The sequence below is a fragment of the Stegodyphus dumicola genome, chromosome 7, assembly GCF_044657685.1.
Source record: "Stegodyphus dumicola isolate Sdum_Otavi_A_Nest chromosome 7, ASM4465768v1".
Taxonomy (NCBI): Eukaryota; Metazoa; Arthropoda; class Arachnida; order Araneae; family Eresidae; genus Stegodyphus; species Stegodyphus dumicola.
In genome coordinates, this window is record NC_140774.1 from 83,105,588 (window position 1) to 83,132,623 (window position 27,036).

The 27,036-nt window shown below is 32.6% G+C and overlaps 1 protein-coding gene across 1 annotated transcript in view; it reads left to right on the forward strand.

Moving 5' to 3' along the window:
• The window catches only part of LOC118181625 (chorion peroxidase-like), an 85,467-nt gene that overhangs the window by 18,374 nt on the left and 40,057 nt on the right, over positions 1–27,036 (forward strand). Inside the window, exons 2-8 of the mRNA XM_035350791.2 lie at positions 1,332–1,502; positions 3,350–3,441; positions 6,930–7,029; positions 10,108–10,325; positions 12,775–12,948; positions 17,796–17,963; positions 24,801–24,902. Coding sequence (XP_035206682.1) covers positions 1,332–1,502; positions 3,350–3,441; positions 6,930–7,029; positions 10,108–10,325; positions 12,775–12,948; positions 17,796–17,963; positions 24,801–24,902 — 1,025 coding nt within the window. The remainder of the gene's footprint in view (positions 1–1,331; positions 1,503–3,349; positions 3,442–6,929; positions 7,030–10,107; positions 10,326–12,774; positions 12,949–17,795; positions 17,964–24,800; positions 24,903–27,036) is intronic.

Genomic DNA, 27,036 nt, shown 5'->3' on the forward strand with positions numbered 1-27,036 from the left:
TAATAATAATAATAATAATAATAAAATACATAGAATAATACTAATACAAGGAAGATATGATACAACAATAATACAATACATCTTCTCGTATCGAATAGTGCTTAGGGAAGCCTGACTCCTAAAGGCCCGGGTTCGAATCCTGGAGAAGGCATGGATGTAAAAATTGTCTGTGCCTTCATAGGAAGCAAAGGTGGGCCACCTGTTAGGTGCCTCCATAATAAAGAGACCACCACATCTGGCCTTAGGAGTGGCCGATGCCGGCATCGGCAAGCGCCCGCCATTGGAAAAAAAAATAATACAATACATTAATACTCAACATAATCTACATATATAAGAAACAATAGTAATACAGTATCACTAAAAGGGTAATAATGCAATAATATACAAAAATAATAATACTAAAAGTTTAAACAACAAATGAAGTTGCGTAAGAAAGCAAAAGCTTCAAAACTCCTGATAAGCTTAGAGAAAACAAGAGGCCAGCAAATAGAGAGATGCCTTAAACTCACTTTAGAAGTAGCTCTGGCACTGGCATATAACCTGAAGTGCAATAAGACATGTTCTACGTTTTCTACAGCATCGCCGCAAGCACTGAGTCCATTGGTCACGATAATTAAAACGAATTAAGTAATTTCTACCAGTTAAAATCCGAGTTTGTTTGTTTATAGTCCGGATGAACAGAAAAACATTTTATGTTTAGGCCGCCCAGACATTAGAGTGGCTAAGGGAGCCGACTGCGGTACCGAAGGACCCGGGTTCGAATCCTGGAGAAGACATGGATGTAACTGTCCGTCCCACCATAGGAGGCAATGGCGGCTAACTGTTAGGTGCTTCCATGATAAAATAGCCACCATTTATGGCGGGTGGCCAATGCTGAAATAAGGCAAGTGCCCGCCATTGTATAAAAAAATGAATGTGTTTACATTTGAAACGGTGAAAAACTGCTGTGCCTTCGAGGAAGCAAGGTACTATAAATTGCAGGTATAATTTGGGTTTTATTTTTTCATAGTCTGCTGGATGAGTTTTTTAAAAATTTTTACTCATCTACAGTTTTGTTTAAATAGGAATAGTATTTTCCCCCAACCTAATAAATATAAGAATAATTAATTGTATTCTTGAATCAAGATCATTTAATATATCAACTTTTTGTTCAAGCAGAGGAGTGCCTAAATGAGATCTGGTATCATTTTTCTTTACATTTCGAAAATAGTATTTCTGTTTAAATATTAAATTTTAATCTTATATTTCGGTTGACAAAATTTAATATAAAGACTTAACTATTTTGTGTCTTTTGGCTGATTTGTTTCAACAAAATTATGTATATTTTCTAGATACGTTCCTTTGCATTTTGCGATATGGTTGACTGCGATAATTCTGAGCACAGCATCTTTGGTCTCTGTAGATGATCCTATCGACATAAATGATTATTGGGAAGATCCTAGAATCTGTGCCTTAACTCTTCATAGGACATACTTTACTGAAGGTTTTGGGGCATTAAGCAGGTAAGATAAGCTTATTCTTGAGTACTGTATAACAATTATTACATTTATATTAGATCTTTTCAAATATTCGGATTAACTCTGTAATTTATTGGACTTTTTTCTTGCATATTTTATTGGGCTGTTTTTTGATTAACATTTTATAGTCAAATTAAGCAAATAAAATATTTTTATTGACAGCATATTATTCGTCCTAAAGGTCTATTAGTCTTGAAACACGATTTTGCATTGTTTTATGTTTCATTCGATTCTATTACCATTCGGAAAAACGTAAGACATTCTTTCATAACTAATCTGTTTGTTATTAATTAACATTATTGCTTTTAAAGTATTTAAAAGCAATAGATGCAGTTCTTATGAATATGTTTTTTTTTACTTTTTAATCTAATTGATTTAAGAAAAAAATATTTTTAAACTATTAAAAAAAATTCACGATATATTTTGTAGAGACATTAGGTTATTTCGAAGCAAGAGATGAAAAATGAGCAATGCCCTCGCTGGCACATGAACCACAAACATCTCGGATTCGCGTCGAGCGTGCTGAACACAACACCACGAAGGCATGCTAAGGAGGTGGGAGAAATACATTATATTCCCCCTCCTTTTAAAGGGCGACTAGGGTTTTAGGGGATCCAATCGCCAAATCCTGGTGGTGAAGAAAGATCATTCACCACCTTTTAGTTCGGGCGCCACTGTAGAGACTTTAGGTTATTTCGAAGCAAGATAGATGAAAAATTAGCAGTGCCCTTGCAGGGTCTCAAACCACGGACCACTCGAATTCGCGTCGAGTGTGCTAACCACTACACCACGAAGGCATGCTAAGATGGCGAGAGAAATATCTTATAACTTAAGAAAAACATTAAATAATTTTTATAACATTAAGTTGGACATTTTTTCACTTTAAATATAATGAAGATACTCGTATATAACGTTCCCATGTTCATCAAAATGCATAATCATCTAATATTCAATAAACTATATCCTTCTTCCATCTCTATTGATAATCTTTAAATATAAAACATATTAAAATTTATGATGAGCCTTTTAATATTTCCCTCTGTTTTTCATACTTCTCGAATGCTATTCTTTATTGCTAAGGACAGGTACATTGCATTTTAAAACAAAATATGAGTTTTGATTTATATCTGAAGACCCTGATATCAGAAGTTTACATTCTTTCGAAAATTTAGCTCTAACTTATCTTTATGCAATTTGTTAAAAATATTAATTTCACTACCTAAATAACACGTAGTTAAAGTCACTAATTAAAATCCCAGACGGGATCTTTAAGAATAGAACAACGAACTGACGGGTGAGAAAATGACTTAAAAAAGAACGTGGAAAATTAGAGCAATTTTATAATTCAGAGAAGGATGAAATGATTGACAACAAGTTGTTATGTTTCTTTCAATAGCTGGATGTCTTTTATGAGAGGAAGAAAGAATTTTTATAAATCCTCTTTTCATTGTCTTTGTGAGAAAATCCTCTGCCAACAGCAATCAATTTCAAATAATTAAGTTCTATGAGTAAGAAAATATTAAGAAGAATAGACGTTAAGAGCAGGGAATATGTAAGAATATTTACTTTTCTAACACTACAAATTTTTCAAATCAATTCATTTTGTCAGCCATAGCAAAATCCATTAGATTTACGCTTACAATACATTAAAAATTTAGAGCAGTTTTTAATTTTATTCAAAATATTGTGATATATTCTAAGCGTATTTAAAAAAGTACTAATTTTTGTCGATCAGCAGTTATGCAAACATTAATTTTATTTTCTTTAAATATCATTAAATGCAAGTCGTCGTACCATTTTTATTTTTAATTAATCGAAAATTTACTTTTTAGTGCCTTTCCTTGGCAGGCTAACATGAAAATGGATGCGTGCATTAAATATGAGGATGTCAATGTAGCGCTTGCCAAGGCTAAGAAACTACTAGGTAAGTGAAGTTTAAGTATTATTTTGGCATTAGAAAGATCTATAACTTTATTTCTATATTTTTAATCACTACTGTATTACTCTGCCATGCCATTTATTACCCATAAGATAGTTGATATTCCACAATAACTTTTATAGCAACTACGACAGTTTTACTTATTTTTAACTTTACGTACAGTCATGGATATGCGTTGATATTCCATGATAGCAGGTCAAGTTAACTCGGTTATTTGAATATGGTAAAGCACACAGAGGCTATCTGCTTAAGAGAAGGGATACATTCTTAGAGGACTTTTCTAAGAGAAATTGGCTCGTATTCCTGTTACACATGGGGAAAAACACCTCCTCGCAGTGTTTTTCATTGGACGGAGCAGGAGTTAAAAATACAGAGGGGAAAAACTACAGAAACCAATCATGCAGCCAACTCGTTCGCTTGGAATCAAACTCAGGTCGAATTGCCAGTATTCAGCTGTCTTAACCACTCGGCCACTGGTGAGGTTTCACGACTGTAGGATCTTTTATTTATCATTCATATTGCTTAGCAAATTGCCCTTTCTTATATGTGTTACCATTTGATATTCCAAAAAAAAAAAACTTTAATTTTTCTTTAAATTAAAAATATTACATATCTTGTAGAGACATTAGGTTAATTTAAAAAGCCGGAGAGATGAAAAATTAGCAACCGCCTGCGTCGAGAATCGAAACACGGACCTCTGGATACCGGTCCAGCGTGCAGAACCACTACACCACGAAGGCACGCTAGGAAAGTGGGAGAAATACCTTATAATCATAAGAAACTAAACTGTTTAAAAACAATATGTGAGTTTCTCAATAATGCATGTTTTAATTTTGTTTTATTAAGAGCATATTTCATTGAAATAGCTTGTTATGTATCTAAATTTATTTGGTTCATAACATATAAGTCGTATTGTTCATAAAACTTTTCTGTATTATTATAGTAATAAAAGATGTTTCTGACACCATGAATGTGCATCGGTACAGATAAATGTTTCGTGCTCCATCTCTTAGTGATTTATTAAATTCAACGTTAGAAAACGTAACGTAGTACAGCAATACAGTAATCAAATTTTGTATATCACAGATGAAACTTAATGTTTAAAATGTCATTCAGAAAAGATTTACTTTTATTTATTTACATGTTTTAAAATAAATATGACGTTCGTATGAGTTAATGTAGAATATTTCTTCAAGAAGATAAAACCTAACAATGTCTAATTAAGAAAAATATTAATAATCAAGAGACATAATAAAAATTAAATAGGACATAGTCCTCATTCAGGATGTATAAAAACTATTACGTTTTAGCCAAGAAATTCATTCATTGTTTGAAAGAGCAGACAACGCTCTCGAAATAATGTGTTTATGCCAACAAAAGTTTAAACATTTATCTAGAAACTTGTATTTTTATGTTATAGGCTAAAGAGTATTGCATCACATTACAGTAATAAAAAGCAAGGGTTTTTTTCCTCAAAAGGAAACTTCGGGCTAAGTTCTGTTATTCTAATATTCGATTACTGCACTCCGGTTCAAAATTAAAAGAATTTGAAGATTAAGTTTCTTTTTACGAAATGTTCTGAACCAAAAGTAATGCATACGACGCGGAAGGATTATGCAAATACTCAGAATCGAATATGTAAACATACAGGTGCGTGTATAGAAAGATGTGATTGTAGAGGGATATAAGCGCACGAGGGCTTTTCGGCGATTTTTGTGCTGGAACACGTTTACAATATTCGCCGTGTTTCTCACAAGAGCTGGGTAAATTTTAGAAGGTATTAGGTAAAATGAGTAGCCATGAATGGATTGGTGACGGAATGAGATGGTGACATGTCAGTAGACAGAAGGCAGGTCAATCACAAGCGCAGGTGGCTAGAGACCCTGTATCGTATGAAATTTGTAGAAACAAGTGTCAGGGCACTGGATCCATATCAAGAAGATCTAATCGAGGTTGACCAAGATCCATATCGACGAATGAGGATCGTTATTTGACACTTTCAGTATGGCGATACAGGACTGCAACAGTTCACATTTCTCACGTGAGCTATATGCGCCCACTAAAACCTATGTTTCCCAGCTACAGTTGCCCGAAGGTTTCATGAGTAGGTTTGTATGCCGGAAGACCTGCTCACTCACTGCAGTGCGTTTAAGATGGTGCAGACAACATGCGCCTTGGACCAGCCTTTAGAGAAGAAATTGTGCATTGTGCGTTTTACAGATGTCTCGAGATTCAGTCTAGACGCTGATTCTCGACGTACCAGTGTCTGGAGAGTGCATAGAACACTATGACACCCTCCTCACTAGGGAAAAGATCGTTATGGTGTTGGGTGGAAGTACAATGGCTCGGGTAGGAATTATGTTGGTTGATCGCACACCCCTGGATACGTTTGATGAAGTCTTCCTGACTGCTGTGACGTAAAGAGAACAGAGTCCTATGTTTGACTTCTTAGGGGTCCAGTTGATCTTAGTTGATCTTAGGGGTCCAGTTGGGTTTCTGTTAATGGACAACAATGCTCGTCCATATAGGGCTCAAGTGATCGGCGATTACCTAATAATTGAGGATATTCGCCACATGGTTGGCTAGCCAGATTACCCGATTTTAAACCATTTGTGAAATTAAAAACAATCATGAGCATGTCTGAGACGCTCTTGCTTCATCTTGACGTTACTTCATCTCACCATCTCCATCCAAGAATCAATCATCCCAGAATTGAAAACTACCTAGTTGAAACAATGAGGTAGACTGCCAAAAATACTCCTCAACTGACTTCCATTCAATATGCCCTAAGTTCGCTTGCCCTGTCTGTCTGTGATAAGGGAATATACCCCATATTAGACTAATTTTTCTTTCGATATCACATCGTGGATTTTGGACATCGCTACACTATGAGCTTTACTGATAAACATGCGTACGTAAAATGACTTTTGAATGATACGTCTCTTTCTCTGTTATAAATGTATATTTATATTTGATTTCATCAAACTCTGACAGTTAGTTTTTCCGAAATTCGACATAATATGCGCATTTCCTTAATTTTGCAGATGAGTATACATAGTGTAAAATCTGTAAAATATCCCTGACGTGTAAAAAAACATTGAAGAATTTGTGCAAGTTTAATAATTTCAAGGTTTACGCTGGGTTTTAAGCTTTAATGACTTGAGGTGAAATTGATTTGAATTAATTGAATTAATTTGAAATTGATTAAGGGCTCTTAATCTGGGATGCAACTTGTTTGAATAATACTTGTAACTGAAAAATGCAAACTAGTTTATTCGTTTACTGATTCTTTGGCATATTTTATTTATCAAGATGCACTTATTAATACACTTATTACTTTAAACATTAACATCTCGTTATCGTACAGCTTTCTTCACAGAGTGCTAACAGGAAACAAGATTTACATGCGTATTGCTACATATTTTACACTTTTTTTGTACTTAGATATGATCTTTTATGTTTCTTCTGTACAGGTTATATTCATCCTATTACGAAAGGTCTAGATCCTAGCCCACAGGATATAGATGTTTCTGCAAACCTTATTATAGAGACTACCAAAATATTGACTGAGTGGTTCGTATACTATTTTTCTTCATTTTTGCTTTTTCGAATATACTAGGATAGGTCTAGATTTATCAGTTCATAAGAGTAATTTTAAAATTTTAATATATATCTGCTTTCTTAAATTTTGATATTTCTAGTTTTTATTTTTCAGTAAAAATAGAGCAAAACAGAGAAAATTTATGAAAGATCTCCAAAGTATTTCATTTGTAAAGTTAAAAATCATTCATGATTATTCATGATTATTTGAGGATTATTACCTAACAATAAAATACTAAGTTTTATATCCTCTAAATTTGTCTATCGTAGTTTAATGAACTATCATCATATTTATATGTCACAAAATATTTCAAGTATATGTTGTGTTACGATATAATGATGATTTTGCAACTATTGTTGCTCGTAATTTCCTCGTGATAACCTGTTTCGGTAGATATAGGGAATAAAAAATTATTTCCATAAGCTGAAGTTATTAGCCTGTATGAAAGCAGATACTTTTATTTTTGTTGTTCTGCTAATAGAAAAATATTTCTTGCAAAAATTACAAGCATATATCATCAATTTCTATTTTGTGGAAGATTTACTAAATGAGGGAACTCACTTCACCAAATGTTCCAAAAAAGCCCCTCATTTAACAATTCAGGGTATTTTAATGATTTTCTAAATATTAATTAAGCATATTTTAAAACATGTTAGAATGCTGGGATTCTTGGAGAACTTGGGGAATCCTATGTAACCGCCTCTTCAATTTTCCACTACCTTTGTTAATAATGCATACATATAAAATATTTTGAAGATCAGATTATAAATGATTTTTTATTAAATGTCTAAAACCTTTAAAAACCGCTAAACGGAAGCTACAAATTTGACAAGAGTGGAATATGTTGACCTCTTCTGGCCACTTTCCCTGAATTCTATGTTTCAAGTTAGGGAAGTGGAATCCTTTATTTCGTCTATTTACCATCCATCCATTTATTCCTTTATTTCATCCGTATTCATCCTCTTCATCCAGATCACTGTTCAGAATCAAGTTTTACTTAATTTAAGAATTATAGTACAAAATATCAGGGAATAAAAATACTTCCTTAAAAAAGTGCTTCTCTTATTTTTACAAAACCGATTGTCATTTTTATTACTTTTATTTAAAAACTTCTGAGGTCACTTATCCAGAAGGAAGCACATAATAAACTGACGGACTAAAGATTAGCTATTACTGAATGCTTTAGTAGTATCAACTACTTCCACATCATAAAAATACAATAATAAGCAGAATTAGGAAATAATACATGATAGATGATAAAAGAGCATAGAAAAGAGCTTAAGGTTAATGTGTTCCTAAGTCACAAGGTCGTAAAATCTGAAGGCACGGTAAACGGGTTTTGGAATGTACTGGTCCACAGGAAGGAAATATACGCGGGAGAATTTAATCTGTAGGAATTAATGTGAAAATAATGTCGAACCGATTGATAATAATGCATTATGGTCTTTACTATTTATTGATAGTGAAGAATCTTAATTGAGTAGCAATTCTGAAGTTAATGGTAAGCAGTTGTAAGGAACAGAATTGGGAGATGGAGTCGCGGCACCCGTCACTCCTCAGATCTGGACTGGAACTGAATTTGACTTAACTTGACCATAAGATATTTGGAAGAACGATATTTGAAGCCCCATTTGCTTCGTGTAAAATTAGAAGTTTAATTTTGGAAATAATGAATAAAATGCAAAAATCTATATAATCTATAAGCCAATGAAGCTGGTGACAGAAAATTTCCGGCAGAGATATAAATTTAGGTTTCAAATGTTGTGCAAAAATTGCAAAATCAGAGAGAAGTTATGCTATTTCAAGGGGAGAAAAGATTAAATCATTATAGTGTTTTCTGGATAGGGATGTTTTTCGACAGGGAAAGAGAAGTGTGTTTGGGCTGAATTAATGAAATTTCACAGATACGTAAAAAATTTATTGCGTTACTTCTTTTGAGGTATCACCAATTTGGTGGCTGGAAGATTCTCTCGTTCTCTCGATCTTCTCGATCTCGAAGTCAGTTCTCTCGATCTCTTGATGGAGCTAGGAACTGAAGCGTCACAGGCAGGTAGGTTACATAGTACACGATTATCAATATGTTCGGCTTTGGGGAATAAATTTTGATTAAGTCTTTTGATTAGGACAGAAGCGGGTTTAATGTTTAAATCGGAATGAATCACGTCGCTAGCGATGTACCAAAATGCATTAAGAACTAGATGTAAGGTTTTACTTTGAAAGGCTTGGAGTTTCATAATAAATGGGCTCACAGTGTTACCCCATATGGTAAAAACATACATAAAGATTGGTAGTATTTCAATGCATAGCTTTGTTTTTAACTGAAAGATGGCCCTTTCGAGCTAATAATGTACATAATCGGGATATGATCCTTTTTTGCTTTTCTGAGCACAGACTCAGTATAAAAATGCCCGATCAATTTTAAATCGAGTATCATACGAACGTACTTCTAAGAATCACACCAGAGAACATAATCATTGAGAGATTTTAAATTAATTGTAGGGTACGAGAGGAAGAACCATGATAAAATCATGGTGGCACATTTAGCGACATTAATTTTGATTTTCAGGCAATAAGCCAGAATTCAAAACTTGAGAAATATCTCTGAATTTTTGGAACCAGATAATCCAGTTATAAATGTTGAGCAGGCATAGCCGTGTCGTCTACATAATGTGCTAGAACGACACTAGGTGACTTTTGATAGGTCATTAATAAAGCTGTTGAACAGCATAGATCTTAAAAGTGACCCTTGAGTTACGTCTGCAAAATCTGGATGGAAAACTTTTGAATAAACTGACTGTGTTCATTATTCGATAATACGTTTTTTTGGCAAAGAATTTTGATGTAAGATTTTATAAAGAAGGAATCTGATTTCATTTTTCTCAAGGAAATCCGATCTGAAAGAAAATTTGGGATTTAGATTCAAATTTTCTTTTTTTAAATGTATAAATTATGATTCATAAATGGGAAGTGGAAATTCGTGATATTGGTATGAAAATATTGATTGATATAAATTCACGGAAATGATTTTATTCTTCACCTTGCTTTTTCAGGTTCGACCTTACCCCCAAAGAAATCATTGAAGATTTACCTATGATCGACACCTCTAAAACCGACATTTGGGATATCTGCCCTGACCACTATAAGCCAACTCCTTGCACCGTGTCACGGTACCGATCGATGAGTGCCCATTGCAACAACATGAAACATACAATGTGGGGTGCTTCCAACACTGCTTTCGTCCGATTCATGTCACCTGTTTACGCTAATGGTCAGTCTTAAAATATCGTCCTTTGAATAGTTCTTCCCTCTTGCTTTGTATGCTTTATAATCTTGTAAATTGACTGAACGAGGTTTTTTATTCTACAGTGTAGTACCCATTCGTATCATGCATGCTCATACAGTTATGTATATTCATGCAGTTTTTAATTGTAGATATATAATTTATTTAAGCTGATTATTACCCAGTAATCATGTTTAATATACATGTATATATAGAGAACTATGTATGTATAGAATGTATGGGAAATCATTCAGTATTTTAAAACAACTATAGCCTCTCTTTAATTACACGTTTTGTTAAACTATTGCTATTATTCTCCTCTGTTTATGGAAAAGTCATGTCATGTGAGTCACATCTGCAATAACTGAGTTTGGCTATTAGGAGCTTAAATTTTGCATCAAGGCAATCTGTGAAAGAAACGAACGAAGTAAAAGCGTCTTGGAGAGAGTGACACGTGTTGTAGTGGAGATATAGTTAAAGCATCTTTCGAACTCTCAGCTCGAAGCCTAATTTTAAGCAAAAAATATGGTATCTTTGATTGATTCATTATCATGATCCAGCCGTCTTATTTTCCAGAAATCTTACCATTTGGCCCCATTGTTAGCTTTTATCAACATAGTTCTAAGGCATTAATGTATTATTAATATAATTCTAGAAGATCAATGTTCGTCGACAGTTTAGGCCCACCAGCGGCCGAGCGGTAAAGCCGCTGAACACTGGTAGCTCGGTCCGACGTTCGAATCCCGCCAACGGGTTGGCTGCATCGGCGTTTTCGTGGTTTTCCCCTTGTGATCATGATATAAGAGTCAGTTTTCCTTAGAAAGTCCTCCACGAAGGCATCACTCCCTTTAGGCAGATAGGTGCTTTGCCCTTTAGGTGCTTTGCCATAATTAAATAATCCAATCTAATCGTCGACAGTTCACGCTATCCAAACCGAAAAATCAGATTTTTTTTAAGACAGCACAAAATGCATCCTCCACCGCTTTCAGGAATAACAAGAGACTGAGGCACATGTATATTTTCCTATAATTTTACTTCGAAAATTACAAGTATTTAGTAATTTTTTGCATTTCATATAGAACTATAAGATATTCGCTACCGTCTTGAATATAACGGGATACTCTATTCAGTGACTAACTAATGACGTTTCCTTTGTCATTAGTTTTAAAATTTCACATAAATTCTAGAATTTTTTACTCATTCTTTAAACGAAACAGGACTTTTGTCACCTCTGACTGCAGATATTTTGTGAATAATTTTTAGCGCGTTGGAGATTCCTGCTCTCTTCATCTAGTCTGTACTATCTTCTTCAATAAAATGTTTTCTTTGGGCCACCTCAAGAGGATACATTTGCTGAGATGGGCTGCGAGTTGGCTTTTCATTGCGCTTGTGTCACTGGGTAAACATTGGAAATGGTTATTTGGTTTTCTAGATCAAATTGTGTCATCTGATAAATTTTTTAGTGGGCGAGGAGAGAGTTATATTGAAGAAAAACCGTACAACCTGAAGAAACTTCTAGCAATAATCTCCAGTGAGCTTAAGAAAGTTTTGCAAAAATATTTAAATTTTCTCATTAATTGATTTGGTATATTTGTCGGTGCAACTGGTACGAATGCAGCAGCAAACAGTACCAATTCGTTTAAGAAAATTCACGAAGAAGGCTGGAGCTTAGGGTAGAGTTATAAAATTGTTGCAAGCATTAGTGAATGGAATATTTAAAAGTATCAACTTAAAAATAATTTAAAGACAAAGGAATTATAACGATTTGAGACTAGAGAGTTATTTACTAGCTAATTTGCACAGAAATGAGTTAACTATATATATGATTATAAAATTTAGAACGATCCCACCAGCCGGGCCAAGCGATAAAGTCTCTGAATACTGGTAGTTTGATCCTAGGTTCGAAAACCACGAACGGGCTATCTGCATGGGCGTTTTAGTGGTTTTTTTTCCATGTACAACGTGTATACGAGGTAGGTTTCATTAGAAAGTCCTCCACAAAGGCATCCCCTCCTTTAGGCAGATAGCCCTTGAATGCTTTGCCATAACCGAATAAACTAAGCCATAAAATTTAGAATACCGGTTTCTAATACCGAAAAAATTTCATGAAATTCATATGAAAAATTTAAACGCCAACCTGTTTAGGCATTGATTAGTTGAATTCAAAATTTTCAGCACATAGTTTAATTCAAGGTTTTCGATCAATTAAAAGGAATTAGACATCACTGTATCAGAGTTTACTATAAACTACTTCTGATTGAATTAAATGGCAATGGTCAAAATTCTACTTTTTAAATAACTTCTCTTCCTTCTGTTGAATAATTTCCCATTTTTTACGCGGTGAACGTCTTTATAACATGCTTAGTAAGATCAGTAATTCGGCTAACACTTTATAATCATACCATGTGTTGAATTAGATATCTTTCCATCTTTTTAGGTATCGATGCTCCGAGAGTATCAGCCGTTGACGGAAGTCCATTGCCCAATGCTCGAGCGGTCACTGCAGCCGTTCACAGAGATTACAACAGACCAAGCAGAGATTTGTCAATCCTTATTATGTCATGGGGTCAGTTCATTGATCATGATCTCACTCTAGCTGCTCAACCAAGAGGTAATAAAAATGTTATGTATCTATATGTATGAATTCTGTGCGTCTAAAAGTGGTCAAACTCAGGTCTTCATAATCTGTAGATAAGCGTGATACAAATGCGCCACCTAAAAATTCTCCTGATATCATCTCGGATATTAGTTTGGTTGTGATTGTGAAAGAGGCATCATTTAGCAAAGTTTTTCAGTCGTAATAGTTCTAAAGGGGGATTGCAATATGAAAAACCTCAGTTTACACTCTAACATTCTGACAAGACTAAAAGGGTTTTAAAATTAAGTGAATAAAAACATAAAATTAAAAAAAAATATATTATTCTTTTCATAGTTACGTAACACGTTTTACGAGAAATATTTATTTTTAATGGAATAAAACTGCAAATGTTCATAAAATAGATATACTAAATATATTTATTAAATATTAAATTATATTTATATTAAATATATTTTAATTTACATCACTTAGACGTATTATTAGGAAAAATAAACATTTAAATATTAAAGAAAATATGTTTATCGCCTTTAACTACCCAAGTTGGAAATCAATAACGGATTTATTAAATTTGAGAGGTAAATTAAACATCTTATACTTTGACTAATGTTAGCATTTTGAAAATCCCATATGGGTGAGTGCGGATAGAAGATTAATAACAGATCTTATGTTCGCTCAGTAGTAACAATTACCTTTCATTAATTTCAACAAATTTGTAATTATCCATAAAATGTTTTAATTGAATAGTCAAATATATTTTAATTTATATTGATTAGGTCCGTTATTAAGAACAGTAAGGATTTAAATTATTAAGAACAGCGTTCATTAATTTTTAAATCTTTTGGTTTGTTGAGAAGTTACAGACTGATTAAGTTTAAAAAATAAATTTAAGAAGGTTATTTCTTCTAACAGTGTTACTCGTTAGTTAGCAAAATTTCTCTCTTACTCAATTATATTTGGGTTAAACGATATCATTCCTCTAAATGTGAAACACCATACCAATCATATTAAAAAACTTAAAATTGGCATGGAAAGAAACATTGCGGCATTTTAGAACGTAACCCTTTGAAAAGACGTTGCCGTTATGAATTTCACTCTCTCTTCAGCCCTTCTTTCATTTAAGCATTATCAGTGACTAATATCATGCCTGGTTTCCCTAAAACGAGAATATTTCTTCCGAATTATTAAACAATGTATACTGAAGCTACAATAGCCCGAAATGTCGTTCATGCGGTTTTAATGTCTTAAAGAGTTTAAGCTGAGATTAGTCGCCAAGCGACCAGACCTTGCTACATCGCCAAAACTGGTTGAATATTTTGCTTAGAAGTTCTCTTCAACTTTAAGCCAAGTTGGTATAAGAACCATCAATGACAGCGAAGCAGACATTGGGTCGATCGTTTCGCTGAATCAGCTACACATTTGCCAACCCACAACTGTCCTCTCCCTAAATGGCTATGTCTTAAACCCTACTAAAGAGATAAGAATGGACTTAATGATTCTTATACATCAAACTTCAAAGCTTTAAGACAACAAAAACGTCGTCATAACAAAGCCTTAATACTTTTTGACTTCTTCTGTACATAGCTAAGTATGTGTGAAGAGTAAATCATGTATTTCAATCATTAACCTTGCGTTACCTATTAATAGCGTTTTCTATGTGCCGAAATCAACCCTGCCTCATAAAAATAGATCTTTTCCTCCAGAAAAGAGCGTCAGACGGAAAAGTGACAGCTCAAATCTTCCAGATCAAGCCATAACTTCAGTTAAAGACTAAAGACGTAACTATGCAGTTAAAAAGGAGAATTTTCTGAGGAAGAAAATGACTTAAATGCTATTTGTAACCAAAGCCATAGTTCCGAAAAGAATGTCTTGTTTAGAGCCGTGGTTCTCAGTCTGTATTCCGCGGAACACTGGTGTTCCGTGATATGTGAAAAAAGTCAAAAACACAATTAAAAAACCTTGTAAAAGCAAATTCTGTATCATATAAAACTAATTTTATATGGGAGTGAAAAACAGAATCATCGAAATAAAAGTGTTAGACTTAAAAGAACCTGAAAAAAAAATTTAAAAAAAAAAAAAAAAAAAGGGTTCGATAATTAACCGGTTGGTAAAGTAAAGGGAGGTATGGAAGAATTCAATGGATAAGAATTGGTTCTGAGCATTGTGCCTATAATATTGTGCGTGCACTTCAGTCAAGCAAACATAACCTTCTCTCAGTCGGTAAACCAGCTCATTTTTTATTTTACAGTGCTATACACTGGTGTACCTGTGCAGTTCACATCACAGCTGTTAGTGTTGTTTATTTCGCTGATTTCCAGTAATCTCACTCATTCTGTATTTTTAAATTAATAAATTTACGTAAATCTTGCATGATATTATCAATTAATTTTGTATTTCTTATAAGTATTATCTTTATTCTTATATTTCTTTATTCATAATTTTTTTTCATAAGTATTATATTACTGGTTATGGATAGTTCATCATAAAAATCTCATTTTTATATCAATAATAGCAATGCCACTGCTATTAGAGTTACCAGCTAGTAGACTGAAGACTATGTAGAATAGATAAAAATTTTGTGAAAACAACTAGAAACGTCAATTGCTTGTATGACGAAACCTACTTAACATTCGTATTTATCTGTATTGGAAATACCAATTGCCCAATTCCTCTCTGTAATGTATGCAAAAATAAACTTGCGGGATGGTGATCACTAAACTAAAGTGTTAATTTTCAAATGAATATAAAAGATCTTCAACAAAGTAAATAAAACTTCCAAAGACGTTTGAAAACGCAAGGAAAATAAAGGAAAGAATTTGGAAAAAAAAAAAAAAACCCTCAATGAAAGCAAGTGATAAAACTTGTGTGGTATAAAATTGCTCGGTTTGTGGAATTAAAGTGAAAGCCACCCGCAATAGCAGATTACGTCATTTTACCCGCCTGCTGTGAAATAGGGACAGTTATGTTTGAGAAAGAAGGAAAGTTTGAAGATTCAGGTACCTGATGATATAATTCTCAGAACAATTAATGATGTGCCCTGCAACACTGACAGAACAGTCGCTAGTGAACATGTTGGCATGCTCACTGCATTTTCTGCAAGTAGATGAATTAACTGATATAAACAGAAAGGCACATTTCTTATGATTTGCCTGACCATAAATCAACCTTTATGCTGCAAAGAACTTCTAGGGTGTACAAATAATCAAAACTTAGTTGATGCGAAAATGTCGCATTTGACTAAGTTAAAATTATAATGGGATTAATGTGACGGTATTTGTACCAAAGGGCATCATCTATGATAGAATGAGTCAAAGAATATATGTCTTTAACGAAAACAGTTAACTTGAATTTGATATTTCATCACTGCACCGAGACATATTTGTCATAAAGAAAATGCCTATGAAGCTAAACGAAGCAATGGATCAAGGCGTTCCCATGGTTAAATTCATTAAGATGAGACCAACGAAAAGCCGAATTAATTTTCAAACTTTGTTTATGTGTGGAAGCAGACTGTGAATGTACATTTCGTATAGAAGTGAGGTGGCTGTCACATGGAAATATTTTAAATTGTGCGTTTCAATTAAGAAATGAATTAGTTTCGTGGTCTAGAAAAACAGCACTAAACACGTCATCATTATTTTCAACGTCATATCTTTGCGAGGCATAATATTCAACGATCGTTAATATTAAAACAAAAACAAAACAAAAAAAAAATGCGAAAGCCTGGGAAATTAAAAAAAGGCTTTAACACTTCTTTTCATCCCAGTATTAATGAAACTAGCAAAGATCACTAATCTTATGAATTGCACTAAATCTCAGAATTTTTTGAAGTATCGTAATTTTAATTTTTGCAATTTTTAAACAAATATATTTGCATTGAACATTATCGCTCTTTTATTATTTTATAAAAGTAACACATTGAAGCAGGGATGGCCAATCGCGATTTCACAATTGAAGACAAGAAAATGGAATGTAGCTTCTGCTACACCTCTCCATTTTCTTGTCTTCAATAATGGAATTATTTTTACAGGAAATATCCTTTTTTTAATTATTATGGCCTTGATTTAAAAATGTTGGCTACGCCGGTTTTAAGCTCATGGTAAGTGTTCCGCAAAAAATTAAGTCAGGGTTTAGTGACTGAACTTCAGAAAGATTGAGAACCAAGGAGGCGGCTTTTTGCTTCTGTTTATGATGATTTCACAACAGCTGCTAACCTTATTCATCTGAAGTAACTATCTTCAAGTGCAGTATATGTGCAACCAACCAATGATAACGATATAGTTTAAAAGCTGACAGATTACATTATTATGGAATTAAGAAAACGTTTTCCCTAAATTAAGTACGCTATCACGAAGTTAGATAGTTTACGCATATTGTGTGCTATGTAAACCGTCCTAACATACAAAATACACCTCTTCTGCCATATCTTTAAAAGTGTACTTTTTCCGTCATAATCATTTACCATAAACAGTATTGTATAATGTAATAACATCTTTCTGATGATTTTTATAAACGTTAATACAGTATTGTAATTATTATGAGACATTTCTAACCCGCTTATTATGTATACGTATGACAGGAAATATATACATTTATACATACATATAAATCAAATATTTTATTTTACTCTTCTATTATTGCATTTAGCTTGCATATATATTTCGTTTTCTCCGTTCCAGACGTAGATGGAAGGGAGGTGTTGTAAAGTACATTGTAAAGTACATTATTACATTTTGCTTGCATGTATATTTCGGTTTCTCCATTCCAGACGTTGATGGAAGGGAGGTCGCCTGTTGTAAGGTACATTGTAAAGTACATTATTGTATTTTGCTTGCATATATATTTCGTTTTCTCCATTCCAGACGTAGATGGAAGGGAGGTCGCCTGTTGTAAAGTACATCCGTCAATGCGCCATCCGAACTGCATGCCGATCGAAATTCCTCCAGATGATCCATTTTATTCTCAGTACGGTGTCCGGTGTATGGATTTTAAAAGAACATTAGCAGGACATATGCCCGGATGTGCCCTCGGTGAGCCGTACTTTTATGTCTGTAGACCTTTATTATATTTATATTATATATTATATAAAATAAGACAATATTCTTGAAATTGGATTTAATTTAAAAAGACGTGATCGTAAAATCACGTCCTTTTAAAACTAATATTAATATGGAAGTGTAAATTCTTCCGAATGTACGCCACTCGCGCAGATTGGCATATACATTGCATGATGTATAAACATCTTTACGATAGGGAATTTTTATGAAAGCGTCTCATGTTGTTAACTGTTTAAGGAAGTGCAATTAGTAAGTCATGTACGATAAGGCTTTGGAAGCCGTTTAAAGTTTGCGGAAATGATCTGTATGAAAAATTAACAAGTTTCTGATTTTATTTGCATGTAAAAAGTTTTGTCCCATCAATGGCAGAGTAATAAAGTCACTGAACACTGGTAGTTTGACCTGGGTTCGAATCCTGTCAAGCGGGCTAACTGTATGGGCGTTTCCGTGGTGTGTAACGTGTATGCGAGCCAGTTTCTCTCATGAAGTCCTCCACTTAGGCAGATAGTTGTAGCGTGCTATGGCAAAATCAAATAAACCAAACTAAAATAACCAAAATACTGCAGTTTGATTGGCACACCGCAAAATGGGACGTCGGTTACTTGCCATGATTCAGCTTATTATTAGTTGTGTATACTGACCTTACTTTATTGCAGTATTCACGTAAAATGCAAATAATTAGAGTTTTTTATTGTTTTTAATATCACACATCAGGTATGAGAGCTGTGTTAATTTCACATCTTTCATCTACTAGAATACATAATTATAATCTTCTGAGATAATTTTTTAAATAAATGGAATTGCACAGACATATATAAGACAAAAATATGTAAACCTGAACTATATTTTAAATTAGCAATAGGCCCTTAATTTCTCCTTTTGGTTTGGGCACTTTCCCCTCTCTGTTCTAAAAGTGGTAATAACTTTTTGAAACTGCGTCATATCCAAAAACTAATTCCGCATTATGTCATCTTTATCTTTTTCACTACGTATAGTTCTTAGTCAATCAGATGAATTAAAAATTTTACTATAAATACCGCTTCAATCCAACTACGCTGTCTCTTTGTCTGCCTACGATTTCTACCTGAAGGACGTCTCTTGCTTGGCTGCTTCTGTTAGCAAATGTAATGCGTCATCATCAAAATTGTTGGGTGCGGATTGCCCCCATTGTGCTGTGCCATTTAATAGCGTAATTCAACAATAAAGATGTAGTTGGATCAGTGCAGATTGCCTCCAATGTGCTGTGCCATTTAATAGCGTATTTTAACAATAAAGATATAGTTAGATCACCAAGTGATCCAATTATGATTGTGATTTTGTAATTCTTCAAAAGCTTCCGGCATCTTCTACTATGCAACTGATATTTTCAGTGATCTTCTAACCTTAATTCACTCGCGATTGCAAAAAGGTGTCTTCCCTAATCAAGTACTCATCTCATATCAAATTATTGCAACAAAATAGATTAGTTTATATATATATTACAAATTAAAAATTCCAAAATATATAATTATTAAATTCGCCTAATATACTGCAAATTGTCTTTTCCTTTGTTTTCCAACTATACATATTTCTCAGTTCCTAAATCGTAAATTATACCAAACTAGTTAATACAATTTTCTTATATTCATCAACTTTTGAGTAATTTACCTATTCAAAGTTTTATAGTTTCATATCATTCCAAAAGTTTTCGCTTAAAATTCAATTATTTTTAATTTTCAACCAATTCCATCTTACAAAAGGTATATAATTCCTCTCTGTTTTTTCTATTTTTTGGTTTATTCTCATATAATTTAAGCAATTTTTATTTTAGAATTTAAAAAATTTAATTTTTACAAAAACTGGACATTTTCCACTTTTCTGTACTTTTTGTATTCCGCATTTCCTGGGTTTCTTTGAAATACTTTCCATCAGTCTGTAAACTTGCAGATTATACCAAATAAGTGTTGCAAGTTCCTTTTACCTAAGAAATTTGGGTAATGTACTTAAAAAAAATTATTTCGTATCTTTTCAGAACTTGGGTGACTTACACCATTACTTTTGACTTACACCATTCGTTACTTTTGAATTCCACCATTTACATTTTGCAAAAAATGTTTAGTTCCCATTTATTTTTATGTATTTTCGCTATTTTTCGTTCCTTTTTCTTCATTCAATTCAAAAATATTTGAATTAGAATTTAAAAATTCGACCTTTACGAAATTTATTTCGTTTTTGCCTTTCGCAGTTCTTGATGGACAATTTGCCATATTATTTTTCAAGTTATTAACTATTAAAGAATTTTTTACTTTAGAATCTGATTTTATATTCGCTAGGTTTTGATATTGTTTAGTTAATTTCGATTAACATCGGAGAAGATTGTATCTTGATGATTAAATTCCAGCCAAAAAGATTTAGTTTTCAGTATAAGTTTCTTTCTGGAATTTTTAATTTTTTTCAATTACACCAAATTAATTTACACCAAATTAATTAATTAATTTAAATTACTACATTTTTATTTATTATTAGTCCAAAGGGATTTGAATCCCGAAGGACTATTAGTTTCGTTTTGGCATTTTGCATCGGACTCATAAATGTCGGTTCACTTTTCAAACTGTTGCCACAAAATGTTAGAGTCCTGCATTATATTTGAAGAAATTAAATAATGAAAAATCTGCATAAATGTATGTATATTTCTCGTATTGTGGTAAAACAACGGTACATAGAGTCATCGAATTTTGAATAACGTAATCCTCCAACGAATATGAGCATGTGGAAGACCAAATTTGAAATTTGAAATTTGTTTTATGATCGATTTCCTATTTTTTAAAACTTTGACGAATTTTTGATTAACAAACTCAAGGATTTCAAAGCGAGCAATGGCAACGTTGTGCAGAAAAAACATTTTTATCTCCAGCGCGTGAGTCTCTGTATCGGAAATTCTAAAGATATGCTCGTTTTAAAACTATTTTGCGATATTGCTGTTGCACTGGATCTTATGGTTTAAGTGCGAGGAACATGATATTTAATAAAGAAAGGTAACACACAAAATGTTAAAAAAACGCCCCTTTGGACGTAATTTAAAATCTGAAACATTTCAGATTTTTTTTGATTTAGTTTTATGTATTAATTTTGATAATCATTCAGATATAATTCAAAAACGTGGCATTGTTAAAATTTTTCCGCTGCTGCTTGAAAAAGACCACAGATTTTTCGACTACTATTTATTATTTAGTTTTATGTTTGTATGGTTTTACTGTTTTGTTCTAGTTTTCACTTTTCATTTTGTTTTTCTATTAATAGAAAAAATTATTTTGTTTGCCACTTTTGAAATAATTATTTTTAATAAATTATTTCTTAATTATATATACATAATCAATGTTATGCATATAAGTGGTATGTGTTTTGATTTTTAACAGAACTATTGATTTAAGTAGTAAAAGTGAGGTATTTTTAACTGTCAAAGATGATAGAAAGGTTTTTGAAAGAATCCTTGGCGCAAAAAGGAGACAGATTTTTAATAATGTCCCCCGATGAGACTATTGAAGAAATTTCTGGCTGTTGCATTAGTGTTTTCATTTTTTCAGATATTCGCCTGGTAATAGACATTTTTACCAGCATATAGTACTTTTCAATTACATTTAGTACTTTTGAGTTGCATTTCAATTGCCACATTTTTCACATTATATTTATCTTTTTATTCAACGTTATTGAAGGGTGGTAATTTTATAAGGTTGAACGTCTTTGACTATTGTAAAATAGGGCTTTTAACTCTAAAGGACTTATTGCTAAGAGAGTAACTACAGAAACTTTCGAAGGATGTAAAAGACACCTTTATTTTATACTCAGTAGATGAACAGAAGACATTCTTGGTGCTTACATAATCCGCCAGCACTTATGGCGAGAAACTCAAAATAGAAATTCAAATATAGAACTAAATTTGAACAGATGATAACCAAAGGCTACACAGAGAAATTTAATCGCAAATATGCTAGACTTCAACGATGTGAATTTAAGCTATCGGCGAGAAGCGACGCCAAAGGCATGACTCTTATCTAGAATAGCAAACCTAGTAAGCCGGCAGAACACACTTTAACTTAACAATATCAAACCCTCACGCGAGCTAATTGCATTCTGGCTGGACAACGGAAAAGAAGTGACAGTAAAGATTTCAAACATAAAATAACTGTTATGTAAATTAAATAAACCCTTACAATTAATTTACTTAAACTACATTATTTTCATAATATTAGCAGCCTTATCGCTGGAATTTTATTTTGTAAATTCTTAATTGTATTCTTTATGTTTTATGTCTCTCTTTCTCTCTCTCTCTATATATATACATATATTTAAAAATACCATTGATTTAAATAGTAAATTAAGTAGTTTTAGTTTATTTTCCTCTTATATTAACTTTACAGGATTTGTTCCTTACTGAATGTACAATCAATAAACAATTAAATACATTTTATTAATATTTATTGTGTAGTCAGCGGAATTTTGATTATGTGGATCGGTTACCAAGCATGTTCGACTGTCGACCTCTTTAACATCAGTGATCCCTTTAAAATTCTATCTACCTGCGGGTAGTCAATACCGGTACCATTGTTAAACCCTGGTTTATACAATAATATCTTAATCTCAAAGCTACGACACTTGGGTGTTACATGCTGCATTTAAATTGTCCAAGCAAGTTGCAATGGCACACCAATTAATTGCCGATATCCCCTTAAAATTACAGCAGGAAAGTTTTAGCCAACAAATTTATGAGGCGCAAGCTCTAGTCTTATGGCTGAGATTAAACTCCTACTTTAAACTATGAAGCTTGTCATTAAAATGCATAAATTTTATGGTCTAAGAGAGTACTGAGACAAGAGACAAAAGAATAGAATAGAGTTTAGCTCAAAGCTAACTCTTAGGACTAATTGTCACAACTTGACGACTTGCGTTTATGACTAAATGGTTATGGGTTTGATCATTGATTTGAGTTGATTATAAGATAAATGTTACTGTTTTAGCGATCAATGTTCTAGGGACAAATGTAGAAATTAAAGGCCTGCAAATGCAGCTTCCAGGTATTTAAAAGTTTAATCCTGTACTCAAAAGATGAAGAAATCTTTGGTCGTTTATTCAGCCTGGTTTAAAGCTAAAACTTTAGCTGAATTTAAAGTAGCTGTTCTCTCGCTTGTGTTCCGAATTTGATGTTTTGGATGCTAAAATTTTACAAAATTTTAATAATTTATATTTAAATTTAATTATTTTTAATTGTTTAATTGTTATTAAAAACGAACAAGTTTATAATTTATAAAGGTAAGATCTTTAATTATTTTTTTTTCCTTTAAAACATCCCCTGTAAGGCTTATTTAAAATTACCTGTTTAAAAGATTTTAAATACTGCTTAATTATTTATGGAAATTGCATTGCATCAGCAGAAATTTCTTTATGGGCAGCAAATGTTATTTTGTATCGGGCATATGAACATAAATATAAGTTTATTTCATTCTTAAGAACCTATAAATAACTTTTTTATACTTTCACAAGAGTCTATAAGCAAGGATAAACGTCTTGGATATCACATAATTGTGTAGAGAGAATAAAAGAAAGTAACATGGAAGGTTTTCACCAATTTAGCTGCAAAATTAGATTTAATTATTTTATGATAGAGCGAGGATACAGTCAGACGTGTGGAATTACAATAAGAAAAATTGATGTTGCAAATTCTAATTTAAAAGCAATAAAATAAGGATTTATATTTAAAATATTAATATTTTTGTTAGGTTATGAACGGTAAACAATAAACTTACTGAGCATTTAGAGTTTATTTCGGCCGTAAAAGGCCGTAATCTGGACTTATCTCTATATTTTATATATTACAGATATACAGTTTTTCATTTCCAATTGAACAGTTTTTTTCCTCTTCCTAAAAAGCGATTTTGAAAGCGATATAGAATGTAAAGTGAGCAACAGCGACATTATTATAACCCTTGTTGTTCCGATACATTTTCTGAAATTGTACAAAATAACGCTAGTTATAATTTTTGCGAAATGTGTTTATGAAGTATTGTCCCCTTTCTTGATTTAGCAGTTTTATATGTTTTAAACATAATAATATTTAATATGTTTTAAACATAATAATCACATTTAATATGTGATTAATTTTAGATTTAGATAAAAAAGCACTATTATACTGGCTTAAGTTTCGAATAAAAATCTATCAATTTCGAGCTCGATCAGGCACATGTCCTTTTTAAGGAACAAAAATATTATTGCATTGTACATTCCCGTGTTCCAAATTTGATGAAGTAAAGTGAGAAAACTTTTTTTTCTTTTAAAGAGTAGTCCTCGAAATCAGTAGAGTTTTATTCAAAATCTACTCCATAGTAAAGTTGCTTTTTTGGATAATTTTAAGATTTACACTGGTGCATTTCTCTTCTATTTTGATGTGGTTATTTATATCCATTCAACTAAAACGTCATTTAGTATAGATTCAAAATTAATTGCATTATTTTAAATAATTATTTTGAAATGCGTAAGCACTGAATGCAAAATTTAACAAATAGTTTAAGTATATTAAAAAAGGCATATTTATATGTATCATTACAGGCTGAGTATCAATATTAGTTTCAGAAAATTAAGAAAAATAAGCATGAGACAGTTTCATAGAAGTTCCTTCCACCACCTGTTGAGAATAAACCTCCTTACAAAATGATAATTGTTTCACTTTTGTTTGCGTCTGAAGACCGCGCACAATGCTTAGCCATTAAAAATACAAAACCTATTTTAAGAACTTTTTCATGCCAGTATTCCAAAGTCCTTTCCCACTTTGTCTTTCAGGTCCTCGAGTACATATCAACTTGCTGACGTCCCCCATCGATGCTAATTTCATCTATGGATCCACAGACACAGAGGCTCGTAAACTTAGGTTGGGTACAGGAGGTAAGTTAATCCTTTGAAGCTAGCGTGATTTGAAATGCATTGGTTTGTTTTATGAAACAAATGAATGTTATGCCAATTTTATGTAAAAGAAGATAGATCAATTTGGTACCTGTTAAGAGCTATCAAATATTTAAAAATTATTCTCAGGTATTAAAAATGCATCCGTCGTCTTCATTAAACACTGGAACACATGTAGTATTTTAAGTACAGTAACCTTTTAGTTCAGGCGCCTCTTGTAGAGTCATTAGGTTTTTTTGAAGCAGGAGATGTGAAAAAGGGCAACGTTCTCGCCGGGACTCGAACGTAGACCTCTCGATTACGCGCTGAGTGTGCAACCGTTACATCATGAAGGCATGCCTAAAGAAGGGAAAAATACCTTATAATTACTTCTTCGTTTCTTATAACTGACAGAGAACTTAGTCATGTCTTTGAAAGCACCTGACCTGTCACTCATCATTAATGCAGCTCCTATTTCGGTAATTTTTCCTTGGTCAGTTACGTCACATTTTAATAAATTAAAATGTGTTAAATTAATGCAGATAAATGAAACAAATCTCGTCTAAATAGTTTTCTTGAGATAATGATATTCTATTAATGAACTGCTGACATCATCAATTGAATATATTGATGATGTCAGCAGTTCATTATAATATATATTTTATATGAAATGCTATATTTTATATGAAATTTGGAAAAAACAACTTTTGATTTGCGTAGATTTTGAATAAAGTTCATTCGATTTCGAGAGCCATCACACAGATTTCTCTTGTTCAGGAGCAGAAAATTTACTCAAATTGTCTTTGAGAAAACTTCCTTTTTTTAACTCGGAGATAAGGAGATCATATGATTTCCTTCTCGATATCAATTGTATTTTATTGAAAATATAAGGCTACGGTTACTTTTTTGTCGAATTTCAAGTTTGACATTGGCGTGTTTCTTTCGAAGCTCTTCCAATTTCTAAGTATATCTAGCTAGTTTATTTTAAATTTTGTTGTCCTGTGCTTCACTTAATCTCAGTCCTACATAGATGTACATAAGTAAATTTAGTAAATATTTAGGAAGGTATAAAAGACTAGAGGCATAGTAGCCAGAAGCGTGTTTGGCCTCTGACTGATGTTTATGTGACGCATTCTGACTCTGTTCTGTATGCCAATGAATTGAAAACGTAAAAAAAAGCAGATAAGGTTACATCACTGCAATAGTGGTGATGTTTTTAAATTCTTTAAGTGTAAAACCAGATTAGAGTGAGAGCTTTGGTTTAGTAAGCAATTATTTTAGCGAAGTAACAAGAGAGTTAAACATCTTGAAGTTGTAGTTTATACCGTGTGAATTGCTAGGAAAACCACAAGCTGTAGTTTAGTTCCCTATTTTTACAAGATGTAGAATTAATTAATCCTTAAATTTGGTTTCAACTGTCCTTTCCTTACTTTGATGTTGCGACTTGCGTGTCTGAATGCAACAGCATCCAGATTGTTAGCGTAGTGGATTAGTAAATAAAATGCAATTCAGGAATAGCTAACACTTTAAAAGAATAATTATGCTGGACTGAATGTCAGTGAATTTGAATCTTAAGTCTAAAGGTTATAAGGTATTTTCTCCCTCCTTTCTGCATGCCTTCGTTGTGTAACAATAGCACATTCGGCGCATAATCGAGAGGTCCAGGCTCGAGTCCCGGCGAAGGCATTGCTCATTTTTCTCTTTTCCTGCTTCAGTTTTTAATAATCTGTACCAAAATTATAAGGCATATTCAGTGGACATCTTATGATTTATCAATCGACTATCGCTTCTTTAACTTGAATCCATATCGACCAATTTATACATGATTGGACAATAGTTGAAATATTAGAACTCATCTTGGATTACAGTTGGTTCTAGCTGCAAAAGGAAATTCAAGCAATAATGCATTATAAATAGCTATGCTGATTATTGAATTTATGAAAAATGTATATATGTAATATTTCAATAGAGCTGATCATGGGTTAAAATTTCTAAGTGTATCTACCGAATATCTAAAAATTACTAATAATGGCTTTATTATATTGAGTCATTAATACTAGATAATAAAGTTCAATTAAGAGATTTTGTTAAATGTTGTTTAGAAATAAATTTAATCTTTTTCAGAACTAAGGAAAAT